At 37.8% G+C, this 14,501-nt stretch overlaps 1 protein-coding gene across 7 annotated transcripts in view; it reads left to right on the forward strand.

Moving 5' to 3' along the window:
* samd12 (sterile alpha motif domain containing 12) overlaps window positions 1-14,501 on the forward strand; it is a 110,340-nt gene that overhangs the window by 31,334 nt on the left and 64,505 nt on the right. For all 7 annotated transcript variants that reach the window (XR_009119404.1, XR_009119405.1, XM_058047662.1 and 4 more), the window contains exon 3: window positions 1,698-1,827. Coding sequence is in view for 5 of the 7 variants with exons in the window: in XM_058047662.1 (XP_057903645.1) it covers window positions 1,698-1,827 (130 nt within the window). In the remaining 2 variants the exon portion in view is untranslated. The remainder of the gene's footprint in view (window positions 1-1,697; window positions 1,828-14,501) is intronic.

The raw sequence follows: 14,501 nt of genomic DNA on the forward strand, positions 1-14,501 counted from the left end.
ACCACACGGCAGCCAGAGGGCAGGCCAAAGTGGAAGGTGTGCGCTTGAAATTTTAACCACCCCTTGCTTGTTTGTGATCGTAGTAGCTGCTCCATCAGAATCAGAAACATTGCTGTCTCCATTGCTGTTCCCTCTTGCTGACTTATACTCCAGTGCGACTTATGTATGTTTTTTTTCTACCCAATTATGGATTTTTGACCTTGTGCAACTTATACTCCAGAGCGACTTATGTATGTTTTCTTCTACCCAATTATGCATTTTTGGTCTTGTGCGACTTGTACTCCACTGCGACTTATGTATGTTTTTTTTCTGCCTGATTATGCATTTTTGGCCTTGTGCGAATTATACTCCAGTGCGACTTATGTATGTTTTTTTCTACCCAATTATGCATTTTTGGCCTTGTGCGACTTATGTATGTTTTTCTCTACCTAATTATGCATTTTTGGCCTTGTGCGACTTATACTCCAGTGCAACTTATGTATGTTTATTTTTTCTACCCAATTATGCATTTTTGGCCTTGTGCGACTTATGCATGTTTTTTTCTACCTAATTATGCATTTTTGGCCTTGTGCGACTTATACTCCAGAGCGACTTATGTATGTTTTTTTTCTACCTAATTATGGATTTTTGACCTTGTGCGACTTATACTCCAGTGCGACTTATGTATGTTTTACTCTACCTAATTATGCATTTTTGGCCTTGTGCAACTTATACTCCAGTGTGACTTATGTATGTTTTTTTTCTACCTAATTATGCATTTTTGGTCTAGTGCGACTTATATATTTTTTTTCTACCTAATTATGCATTTTTGGCCTTGTGCAACTTATACTCCAGTGTGACTTATGTATGTTTTTTTTCTACCTAATTATGCATTTTTGGTCTAGTGCGACTTATATATTTTTTTTCTACCTAATTAAGCATTTTTGGCCTTGTGCGACTTATACTCCAGAGCGACTTATGTATGTTTTCTTCTACCTAATTATGCATTTTTGGCCTTGTGCGACTTATGTATGTTTTTTTTTTCTGCCTAATTATGCATTTTTGGCCTTGTGCGACTTATACTCCAGTGCAACTTATGTATGTTTTTTTTTCTACTTAATTATGCATTTTTGGCCTTGAGCGACTTATACTCCAGTGCGACTTATGTATGTTTTTTTTCTAACTAATTATGCATTTTTGGCCTTGAGCGACTTATACTCCAGTGCGACTTATGTATGTTTTTTTCTACCTAATTATGCATTTTTGGCCTTGTGCAACTTATACTCCAGTGCGACTTATGTATGTTTTTTCTACCTAATTATGCATTTTTGGTCTTGTGCGACTTGTACTCCAGTGCGACTTATGTATGTTTTTTTTCTAACTAATTATGCATTTTTGGCCTTGTGCGACTTATACTCCAGTGCAACTTATGTATGTTTTTTTTCTACCTAATTATACATTTTTGGCCTTGTGCGAAAACGTTTTTCTCTTTCTTTGTCCAGTCCAGGGTGTACCTGCCTCTTGCCCAAAGAGAGCTCCAGCATATACCCATAACCACTGTGAGAACTAGTGGTACAGAATATAGAAGGATGGTTTCAACACACCATGCACACTCATATGTTTAGCCACCATACCTGTCAGATTGGGCTGTGGTACATTCCCTTTATAGTTTGTGTGATTATTAACATGTTTTGTGGTAATATGTTAATTTTTGACAGCCGGGATATGTGAAGCTGTCCAAACCGGTGGCGCTGTGGACCCAACAGGACGTGTGCAAGTGGTTGAAGAAACACTGTCCAAATCAGCATCAGATCTACAGCGACTCCTTCAAACAACACGATATCACAGGTACCCAATAGCACATCATGTACAGGCCTTGAGTTTAGCCAATCGATCCATACATCAATATATGGATTGGATATGGAATATATATGGAAGTGTCACTCATCATCTTGCTCGAGACCTTTGTCATTAAAAAAAACCCCTCCCGGAGCCTCACACTCATCCCCACAGCGTTAGCACCGACAACACTTTGCCACGTCAATCATTTCCATAACAAGGATCCTCAAGGTCACCCTGCTGCGGAACAACACTTTGGTCCTGGTGGTAACAGACGACTGTTAATTGCGATGCACTACACCTCTCGGAGCGCGACTGATCATGCTAATATGTTTGTTTGTTGCCGTCGAGAGCCTCTTCGATTCAGCAATGCTCTGACAGCGTAAAATCGCTGCGAGGTCACGGAGAGTGGCAGAATGATTCACAGTCTCGTTTTTGTCCTTCATGCACTTTTCACCATTATATGCACTACACTGAGTGCTATTTAGCATTCACTGGGAAAACGGTCTGATGGTTTGAATCTCGCTGCGCCTTTTGGCACCTCGCCAGTCTGCAGCGATTCGTAAAATGTATTTATTTCTGGGTTTAATTAAAGGAATTGGGTTTTAGATGCGTGATATATGTTTTTAAATCAAGTCATTGCCTCAAGATTAAAAATTATGTGTTTCTTCTAAATATGATAATGTGGTTTACAGTTGCACCGTTAACCGGTTCCAGACCTGGACATGATATATGTAAAATTTGCTGAAATTTACATATTTTTAAACTCATAACAGTCCATAGTCAACCACAAAAGAGCTATAATTTTTGTCATTAGGAATGGGATATTTCACACTTTGTTTTGCAATAGTTATAAAACATATATAAAATATGTCTTTCTTAAAACGTGTGATGGAAACTGATCAGTTGTAAAAGGATAAATCGATTTTTGGCAAATTTATGAATTCATTCAGCAAAGCATAAAAATATCTGTAATAATTGCTGCCTGCTGTTTTTCACTATGGAAGGACGGCAGTGACAAGCATCTTCCAGCTTACTTCAGGATGAAATAAGTGAGTACACCTTAGCATATGACATTTCTCTGTATTTATTGTCCAATTAGCAAGAATAATGATGTCGCACTGTGTAATAAATGATATATTATTGACAAACAATAATGTTAACAATAATAACAAACAATAATAAAGACGGTAAGCAGGACATTCATTCATTCATTTTCTACCGCTTTTCCTCACAAGGGTCGCAGAGGGTTCGCTGGAGCCTATTCCAGCATTCTTCGAGCGAGAGGCTGAACTGGTGGCCAGCCAATCACAGGGCACATATAGACAAACAACCATTCACACTCACATTCATACCTATGGACAATTTGGAGTCGCCAATTAACCTAGCATGTTTTTGGAGTACCCGGAGAAAACATGCAAACTCCACACAGAAATGGCCGAGGGTGCAATTGAACCCTGTTCTCCTAGCTGTTAGGTCTGCACGCTAACCACTTTGTCACCGTGCAGCCCTTGATCAGAGGGCTAACAAGAGCAGGCGCTCAAAGAGGAGGAAAAACAGAAGCTAACAAAGTACAACTAAAAGAACAAAGTAGCAACAACGAATGCGCTGACAAAGACAGACAACAATCTGGCAAGGAACTGACTAGACAGCATGGCTTAAGAAGGCCTTGATTACTAATTGGATGCAGCTGCACGCTGCCAGATGACCGGAAGCGAGGCTTCCTCAGCAGAACTGCAACGAGACAGCAGAGGGCAGCAGACCAAGCACCGTGTAAATCATTCATTCATTCATTCCTTTCTATCACTTTTCCTGCCAATCACAGGGCACTCACATTCATACCTATGGACAATTTGGAGTCGCCAATTAACCTAGCATGTTTTTGGAATGTGGGGGGAGGAAACCGGAGTACCCGGAGAAAACCCACGCATGCACGGGGAGAACATGCAAACTCCACACAGTGATGGCCGAGGGTGGGATTGAACACTGGTCTCCTAGCTGTGAAGTCTGCGCGCTAACCACTTGGAAAAATTGTGATTGGTAATACTTTACAAATTTGATCTTTCACCTATAAGTCTTGTTTTTTTTTTGTAATTCAAAATCAGTACTCGGTTGCACGGTGTATGAGTGGTTAGCGCACAAGCCTTACAGCTAGGAGACACGAGTTCAATTCCACCCTCGCATGTTCTCCCCGTGCATGCATGGGTTTTCTCCGGGTACTCCAAACTCCATACATGCAAACTCCACACAGAGATGGCCGAGGATGGAATTGAACTCGGGTCTCCTAGCTGCGAGGTCTGCGCACTAACCACTAGATCACCGTGCAGCCCAGCGTGTAAATCATGACACATTATTTGACTTTTCATTTCTCCATCTGCCTTCCCTGACGACATGTCACTGAAATTAATCATTCGTGTGAAACAGATTAATCGCATGAACTACATGCACCCAGACTGCTGTATAAAAAAAATAATACCGTGATAAATGGAGCGTATTTAGGGAGCGTGCTGAGGCGGGTCATTGTTTTGATGGGCAAGCCCGTCGTTGCACAGCCACAGCAGTGCTCATATGATTTGTCATATTATGAATCTTGGGAAAACACTCATTTTGTACTTATTTCTCATGAGAATACGCCGGATTAAATAATTGTACTTTAACTCCGTCAGAGTGTTTTAACTTAATGGTATCGGTTTGTTATTCAGCTATAATGATTTACCTGTCACGTCTGGTGTAGGCTCCCGCATGGTGGTTTACTGAAGTTACTTTCTTGGGCTTTAGTTTCTGTTTGGACACTCTTATATTGTATGGAACTTCCTGCTTTGCCTTGTCTTCTTCCTTCATTGCCTTAATCACCCGCACCTGTCCCTAATTTCTGTTTGTATTTAGTTCAGGTGTGTGCATCTCCGGCTTAGTGGGATCATTCTGTCACGGTCGGGTTTGAAAGCTTTACGGTTCGATCACAGAATGCAGAGAACAGGACCAAATGGCAAAATTTTACCAAAATACCAAATTTTAATAAAAAAAAAAACCAAATTATATTACGATAAAAATTTAAATTAAAAAAACAAACAAAAAAACCTTGGTCATATGGTCATATCACCTCGTACTTCGGTACATGACAATAATTAAAATTAAAATTAAAATTAAAATTAAAATTAAAATGAAAATGAAAATGAAAATGAAAATGAAAATGAAAATTAAAATTAAAATTAAAATTAAAATTAAAATTAAAATTAAAATTATAAAAACAAACTTAAATTATATTGGGATGAAAATTAAAATTAAAAAAATAAAAAAAACAAAAAAAAACAAACTTAAACTATATTAGGAAAGCAGGAAGTGAACAAATGTAACAGTTACAGATTGTAAAAGTACCAGATGGAGGGGTAGGATTTAATAAGCTTTGCTTCTTCCTACTCCTTTTGGACATGTAGAACTGTGAACTGATTATGTGATGCATTCAATTGTAATATGATGCATGTTCAAATGAAATAAAACCATTACCAATTTAATAATAATAATAATAATAATGGCAGCAGCAGGATAAAGCAACTCAGGAAGCAGACTGACAAATGATAATGATGCCACGCAAGGAGAAGCGCACACCTGAACTAAATACAAACATAAATTAGGGACAGGTGTGGGTGATTAGGGCAACGAAGGAAAAAGACAAGGCAAAGCAGGAAGTTCCATACAAAATAAGAGTGTCCAAACAGAAACTAAAGCCCTAGAAAGTAACTTAAGCAAACTGCCATGCGGGAGCCTACACCGGGCGTGACATTACCGGGATCATACAAAGCATGGTCGCTTATGCACATTCAGTAAAGGATAAACATATGTACCTTCCAGAAAATACATGATAATGATATGCGGGAAATCTTCAAATAATTCAGTCTGTGTCCACGTCAAAGGTTAGTTAGCAGAACACAATTTAAACAATCCAAGTGTCACGTCTATGACATAATATGCATCTTGGCTCAGTTTCTATGAGAATGCAAATGATGAATGTAATATTATGTACAAACACTAATTTGTGTACGTAAAAAATAATCAAGATTTATTTTTCCAATTTACAGCACATATGGCCCAAACATTTATCTGCAACATTTTAGTAATGAACTCCTTCAGTATGCAGCAGCTATTCACTGCCACTTCAAAATCGATGTCGCCCATCCTCCCTATTGTTCTCCCCCAATCTTTACCTCCCATCCATCGCAGAGACACCCTGCCGTCATTAAAAATGCATTAAAGCATATTAAGGCATAATTAGATATTAGTCTCTAATCTGTTGTCATTACAAGGCCCGGATTCTTTTGTAAAAAGAATAGGTTGGCTTACAAAGCAAGTTGAATACAAATTTTCCGTTATAATGAGTGAAAAAGGTGTCAGGAACGGGACTGATTAAATTTACTTGGCTGATTATGGGCATGCCTGCAATGCATTTGTTTGATTAATTAATTATGAGGCAAAAACGGATACCACCAACCAGCAGAGGTGCTGTTGAGACATTTCCTCCAGGCAGCATTCTTCTGCTCAATACAACACTGGCATGGAAACAGGAGTTCAGAACATTCTTTAAAAAAATATTTTCCATCATCAAGCTTTTTCCTTACAAGGGTCGCAGGGGGTGCTGGAGCCTATCCCAGCTGTCTTCGGGCAAGAGGCAGGGTACACCCTGGACTGGTTGCCAGCCAATCACAGGGCACATATAGACAAACAACCATTCACACTCACATTCATACCTATGGACAATTTGGAGTCGCCAATTAACCTAGCATGTTTTTAGAATGTGGGAGGAAACCGGAGTACCCGGAGAAAACCCACGCATGCACGGGGAGAACATGCAAACTCCACACAGAGATGGCCGAGGGTGGAATTGAACCCTAGTCTCCTAGCTGTGAGGTCTGCACGCTAACCACTCGCCCGCTGTGCCGCCATTGTTAGTACAGTGGTATGAAAAAGTATCTGAACCTTTTGGAATTTCTCACATTTCTGCATAAAATCACCATCAAATGTGATCTGATCTTTGTCAAAAATTCACACAGATGAAAAAACAGTGTCTGCTTTAAGTAAAACCACCCGAACATTTATAGGTTTTCATATTCTAATGAGGCTAGCATGCAAACAATGACAAAAGGGGGAGGAATAAATAACTGAACCCTGTGCCTAAGGAGTCTTAAAGAGCAATTGAAACCAATTTTTACCAAACAATTTAAGTCGGGTGTGTGCCCAATCACTGATGAGTGGCTTAAAGCTGCCCCGCCCACTATAAAACACACACCTGGTAAGAATTGTCTTGATGAGAAGCATTGTCTGATGTGCACCATGGTTCCGAAGACCAACGATCAAGAATTATTGATTTGTAGAAAGCTGGGAAAGGATACAAAACCATCTCTAAAAGTCTGGATGTTCTTCAATCAATTGAGAGTCAGAGAAGTTGTCTACAAATGGAGAGAGTTTGGCACTGTTAATTCTCTGCCAAGGGGTGGCCGTCCACCAAAGATGACGCCAAAAGTTCAGAACAAAATACACGTTCTGGAGTGGCCAAAGTCAAAGTCCAGACTTGAACCCCATTGAGATGCTGTGGCGTGACCTCAAGACCGCGATTCATGCCAGACATCCCAGGAATCTGACTGAACTACAGCAGTTTTGTAAAGAAGAATGGGCCAAGATTAGACCTGATCGATGTCTCAGACTGATCTGTAGCTACAGGAAGCGTCTGGTTGAAGTTAGGGGGGGCCACAAAATATTAAATGTGATCATTCAGTTACTTATTCCTCCCTGTTCTGTCATTGTTTGCATGCTATCCTCATTAAGATATGAAAACCTACAAATGTTGGGGTGGTTTTACTTAAAGCAGACACTGTTTTTTTCATCTGTGTGATTTTGACAAAGATCAGATCACATTTGATGTTGATTTTATGCAGAAATGTGAGAAATTCCAAAAGGTTCAGATACTTTTTCATACCACTGTATATATGTAGTACCTGTAACTACATAGCAATTAATGTAAGTACAGTAAACCTCGGATATATCGGATTCAATTGTTCCCACTGGTTTTGTCCGATATAAGCGAAATCCGTTATATGCGTATACCAGAAAATGTCCGTTTTACGCATATATCGGATTTATATCCGGTATATGCGTAAATCGGATTTTATCCGTTATATAAAGGCACTTCCTTGACTATGTTTCCAATGTACCTGGACGCGCAGGCAACGCTGCAAACGCTGCAAATGATGTCATATAGCGGCCTGTCACGATTTGGCGAATCGGAGCGCCACGATGCGGCCATCCGATATATGCGAGGGAAATTTAATGGAAATGCATTGGAACGGGACTGGAGATTTTGTCCGAAATAGGCGAAATCCGTTATAAAAAATCCGATATATGCAATTAATTTTTATTGGAAATGCATTACAGAAAAATCGGTTCTTTTTTATCTGTCCGTTGTGAGCGAATTTCCGATATATCCGAGTCCGATATATCCGAGGTTTACTGTATTTTTTTTCCTCTGCAACATAAGAAAATGCACCCATACTATTCTTTACTATATGCCACCATAAAGCCGCATCCTTAATTATTAATAGATGAAGGACTGGTGCTTTAATGAAGGGTGGTCGGCATCCAGCCGGTCCCATTACAATACTTTTGAAGCTCTTCATTCCAATTCCCTTGGTAGCGGGGATCTATCAGTTACACGTCACTTTGAAAATAACAGCACTTTTGCTGCTTCGCTGCCGGTGATCTCCTCATCCGCCGGACGGATTCACGCTGCGTACGACATGTTTTTTTGATGAACAGAACTGGGAAATGAAAGGTGACATACACTATTTTAAACTTGAAGGGCACTCAGAGAGTGAAGACCTCTGGACAAGCGGTACTTCTGTTAGATTTTAAAATCTTATGATCTGCTTGATGTTCTATACGGTACAGGGCTTAGTTTTAGAATGATGAGATACTCAACTCTCCAGGAACCGCATGTCCCTCAGAATTATAAGCTTTTTTTGAATGTGAAGACTGGTTTATTGAAATGGTATTTTCTGTAGAAGATCATTAGAACAGAATATGTCTGTGCATATTGACGAGCATTTTACAGGACTTTTTGTCTATGGCAATATAAACAACATTTCAACCGTCCATGTAATATCTGTTGAGAGTTTAATCATAGTTCAGGTTTTAAGGTCTCAGTTGGTTCATTTTAGGTCTTTTAAGGGAACAAAATGCAATGCCCAACCAATCTACATGTGTAAAAAGAATAGGTTGAATACAAATTTTCCATTATAATGAGTGAAAAAGATGTCAGGAACGGGACTGATTAAATTTACTTGGCTGATTATGGGCATGCCTGCAATGCATTTGTTTGATTAATTAATTAAGAGGCAAAAAAACACTAACCAGCAGAGGTGCTGTTGAGACATTTCCTCCAGGCAGCATTCTTCTGCTCAATACAACACTAGCATGGAAACAGGAGTTCAGAACATTCATTCATTCATTCATTTTCTACCGCTTTTCCTCACAAGGGTCGCAGGGGGGTTGCTGGAGCCTATCCCAGCGGTCTTGGGGCGAGAGGCGGGGTACACCCTGGACTGGTCGCCAGCCAATCACAGGGCACATATAGACAAACAACCATTCACACTCACATTCATACCTATGGACAATTTGGAGTCGCTAATTAACCTAGCATGTTTTTGGAATTTGGGAGGAAACCGGAGTACCCGGAGAAAATTGAATTGAACCCTAGTCTCCTAGCTGTGAGGTCTGCGCGTTAACCACTCGACCACCGTGTAGCCCGTTATGGAGGTATGATTATGATTATTGGGGGTATTGTACCCCCCCTGATTCGACCAGTTTACTCCCTGTATGGCCGGCGACAATGCTTCAGTCCACATTGTGGACGCAGTAAGTGTTATGTTGGACGGACAAAGTGTTGCCGGTTTTAGTCATGTACAATTAAATCATTTTGACTTTTGATATAAATCTGGCACCCGTATTCAGAATAGTTATTAATTTGGTGCAATAGAGAATATTGTTTCTACTTTTACAATGAAAATTACAGTAGGGCAACTGAATGCTATTTTTCTAATTCAGTTTCATCTTTAAATGAACTAAATTTCTCCTTCTTGACTGTAAAGAAGCATGTGAGATAGTGCACAAGATTATTATAGATTATAATTTGGAATTATTGACCATACATTACACAGTGGATGGATTTATCCACACAATATTTATGATCCCGTTCCTCACTTTTATTTTTTATCATACCCAATGCTGGGTACCAAACAGTATAACATGTATCGTTATACCTCGACTGTCTGGTGTATAACTCAATTTGCATTTTATTCCGAATGGTCCTGAATTATTGTGTGTGTTTCACCGAGGTTCACACACTTTTGCACATTCCCATTCATCAAAGAAGTTTTTTTTTGCCAGGCCATGGCTCTGTAGATTAATCTGCCTCCTTGCAACACTGCTGCCTGTGCGCCAGTCATTAATCCTGTACATTAAAAAAAAAAAACACACCATACATTGATGTTCTTTTTTTGGGTTTGTGCATGAACCAGAATATGAATTTCACACAATTTTAGCTCTTACCTGAAGAAAGCACAGTTAAGAATATAAATCAGAGTAAATAAATTGAGAAATATTTAAAGTAAGAGAGCAGGAGCAGCTATCATGTTGGCAGTTTGAATGCACTAACTCCTATTATTATATAAAGGATGGTGGAAATATAATTCACCTCATTCAAGGTACGATATATTCATATGGTAGTCAATACGTCATTTGAATACATAAGTGACAGTGGAGAACCGGTGACAAATGAGGAGAGTTAAAAGAACGAAAAACGCCCGGCATCGTAAATCCCATCATAATGATTTGGATTTAGGACGCAAGAATTGGTTGGTCAGCACTCCGATGTTAGGAAAATGAAATGAAAGTAACATACAGTTTCTGTAATTTCTGTATTTTTTTGGATCACTGTTTGATATTTTTAGGACCCTTTGAAATCTTGTCTTGTTTTGACCCATGTGAAAGAGTCCTTCAAAACAATTCTGTATCCAGACGGTGATACGGATCACCCCCGAAATTTAATCAGTTCTTCCATATCCCATTTCCGACAATAGCTGAAAACTTAATCTACTGCACTTGGCGGAAGTAGTAAAATAAATTGCCTTTCACGTAGATAGCCAATAGTTTTGGACTTATTGTAGTGACATCAAACCATATTGCGATAAAAGAGTTTCAGCTAAAATGAAAGGAAAGGTATACAAAACTGTGGTGAGACCAGCCATGTTGTTTGTTCTCGAGACAGTGCCACTGAGGAAAAGACAGGAAGCAGAACTGGAGGTAGCAGAGATGAGGATACTGAGGTTCTCATTGGGAGTGACCAGGATGGATAGGATCAGGAAGGAGTAACATCAGAGGGACATAAGACCAGAATGAGATGGTTGGGACATGTCCAGAGAAGACATAGTGAATATATTGGTAGAAGGATGTTGAGGTTCTCATTGGGGGTGACCAGGATGGATAGGATCAGGAACAAATACAACATTACATGTTAGAGGCCTTGGAGATAAAGTCAGAGAGGCCAGACTGAGATGGTTCGAACATATCCAGAGGAGAGATAGTGAATATATTGGTAGAAGGATGTTGAGGTTCTCATTGGGAGTGACCAGGATGGATAGGATCATAAATGAGTAAATTTTTTTTTTACCTTTATAAAATGTGATTTTTAACATTATTAGAACCCTCTAGACATGAAATCACACACCTATAGTCACCTTACAATTTCAATGTATCAGAATCGCCTTTATTGTCATTGTATGCATACAACAAAATTTGAGTGCAATTCCACGATGCATTTTGCATATTCATAAAAATAAGAATAAGGAAAAGGATAAAAATAAAACAATAACAATAACAATATAAATGTAAAAGTGGCATGTGCCGTTTAAAATAAGTGTAAATACGTATATGTACATCAAAAAACAATAACCTATACAGTAACAAGATGTAGAATTGCAGTAAAAAAATGTGAAATTTCAGTAAACAAAATGTAGTATTGCACATATTATACTTGAGTTTCACTTGAATGAATGAATCTTATTGCACATAAGTCCAATATTGCACAATTTGAAGCTTATTGTAAATAACAATGTGTGTTTTTGTAGTGTAAAAATAAGTAATGAGTCTGTTTGTCCGGGTAGAATAATACATAAAATACTACATATGTGTTTTCTGAACACTGTATATTTGTATTTTAGTCATTTAGCCATTTTTTTTTTGCTTGAAAAGTTTAATTTAGGCCAAAGTACATGACATTTCCTAATTATAGGCCATAGTAAAACATGAAACAGAGATGATGTATTAATTAATATCAGTTGACATTCTTTTTGTACAGTATAAATCCCTTATAGGAGTACTTAACCACAAAATGTCACAACATGAGGACCGTCTATATATATATATATATATATTCCAGCAATGCTTTTAATTCCTTCGATGCTTTGTTATCTGTGAATTCAACCAAATGGTAATTTGCCGTTGTGTTACACAGTTGAATCAATGACTTCATCTCCACTTTAATAGAGGATCCTAATGGACTTTCTATTGACATTGATTATGTGGTTCCAGCACACAAATTACAACACACCAATCCACCACCACATATGTAGTATTCATAAGTTGCGGTCATTTCTTGCATTCTGTGGGATCGGTTTGGATTTCTTTTGTTTTTTTGTTTTTTTTTTAATTTTCCAGCATTTCACATCATTTGTCCCGCATGACTACTTAAGTCCTCCCACACTCTTTTGCGGTCAGTGAATTAATTGCAGTTTGAAAAATTATCTGTGATGCCTGATGGGAGGGGGGGGGGGGGGGACTCAGGAAATTAATACTTGGACTCAATGAACCTTGCGTGATTTATTATTATTAGAAAACGCTCTGAAAAACATCATTTGAGATTCGGTGGAAATATTTGCATCGATGGGTCACCTTTACCGGTAACTCAATAATGAGATTATTCATATTTATTTCACAATTTATTGCATGAGAATGACTAAAATAACATAGCATAGCATAGTAATAACTGCCCACAAACGTAATAAACCGCAAACATAATACAAATCTGCAGCTTTGAATGTAATAATCCCGCAAATGTAATAAATTTCCCACAAACGTAATAAAATTTGCCTATTGCAAACGTAATACTGAATTTCCTGCAAATGTAATAACTATTAAATTTGCAGGAAATTATTACATTTTGTTTGTGGGCGTACATGTGCATTTTAGTTACAGTATATTATTGTATGTGTGATTTTGTTTGTATTTGGGGAAGAAATAATCAAAAGAAATAATAAAATATAATATTAATAATAGTAATAATTTTATAAAAACAATTGCAATTATCACAATTATGTTATCTTTTTTAATTTAAATTAAATAATAATTTAATAATTAAAGATTCCTTTAATGTAGTCAAATGATACTCTTTGAATAATATTTTTTCCACAAAAAAAGAAAAAAAAGAATTATCTTGTTAAAATCCTCAAAATGACATCTACACCTTCTCCCTCATTAAAAGAAGAAAGAACAAACAACAACAAAGATCATTATTTTGTCTAATATTACATTTGTGGGACGTTATTACATTTACAGATTTTCATTTTCCAACATATGTAATAATTTCCTGCAAATGTAATAGTTATTAAATTTGTAGGAAATTCAGTATTACATTTGCAGTAGGCAAATTTTATTATGTTTGCGCATGGGTGTCAAAGACGTGGCCCGCGGGCCACACTAGTTTGAGGCCCCCGCCTTGATATGAAAGTTTAATCAAACGCAAGTTTGATATGGATGCTGTATGGTATCATGTACCCAGAAAAAATTATTACGTTTGATTAATGTTCATGTTAAAGGTTAAATAACTGTTAATAGTTATCCTCCCTATCCGTGTGGAAGTGGTAAGTTTTTGGCTATTTAAGTTTAAAGGAAATAACTTGAAGGCTGCCGTTTAGGTCGCTAGCTCTCTAGTTTGCGAGTTAGCATGTGTCTCAAGACCCTGCAGTTGCGCAATATGTTGTAAATAAAGTTGTTTTGTCATGTCTACAGGGCTCTAATAATGCTTTGTTCATTTTAATCTGAAAAAAATAATTTGTCTACCCACCATATGTGGTTTCTTGAGTTTTTATTATTTGCCGTTTTATTATTATTACTATTATTATATTTATTTATTACTGATTGATTGATTTTCTTTATTCTTGATTTGTTTATTTATTTTTCATCTTATTTTGTGCAGAAAAATAAAAATTAAGATATTTGAGAACAGTGGAATGTTTTATCAGAGCTTTTATTGTAGAAAAGTTTTTAATAAAACCTGATGCGGCCCAGCCTTGCCCAGACCCTAGCTCCAGTGGCCCCCAGGTAAATTGAGTTTGAGACCCCTGATATTTGTGGGAAATTTCTTACATTTGCGGGATTATTATTATTATTATTATTATCATTATTACATTAAAAACTGCAGATTTGTATTACGTTTGTGGTGTATTACGTTTGTGGGCAGTTATTACGTTTGCGGGTGTAACACGGCCGTTATTGTGTCTCCTCTCCGGGATGCCGAGGGCACCAAAAATGGAGTCGTCTGCATCCGCGGTTAAGAAGGCTACTCATAACATTATATTATA

Source organism: Doryrhamphus excisus, chromosome 14 (assembly GCF_030265055.1).
Source record: "Doryrhamphus excisus isolate RoL2022-K1 chromosome 14, RoL_Dexc_1.0, whole genome shotgun sequence".
Lineage (NCBI taxonomy): Eukaryota > Metazoa > Chordata > Actinopteri > Syngnathiformes > Syngnathidae > Doryrhamphus > Doryrhamphus excisus.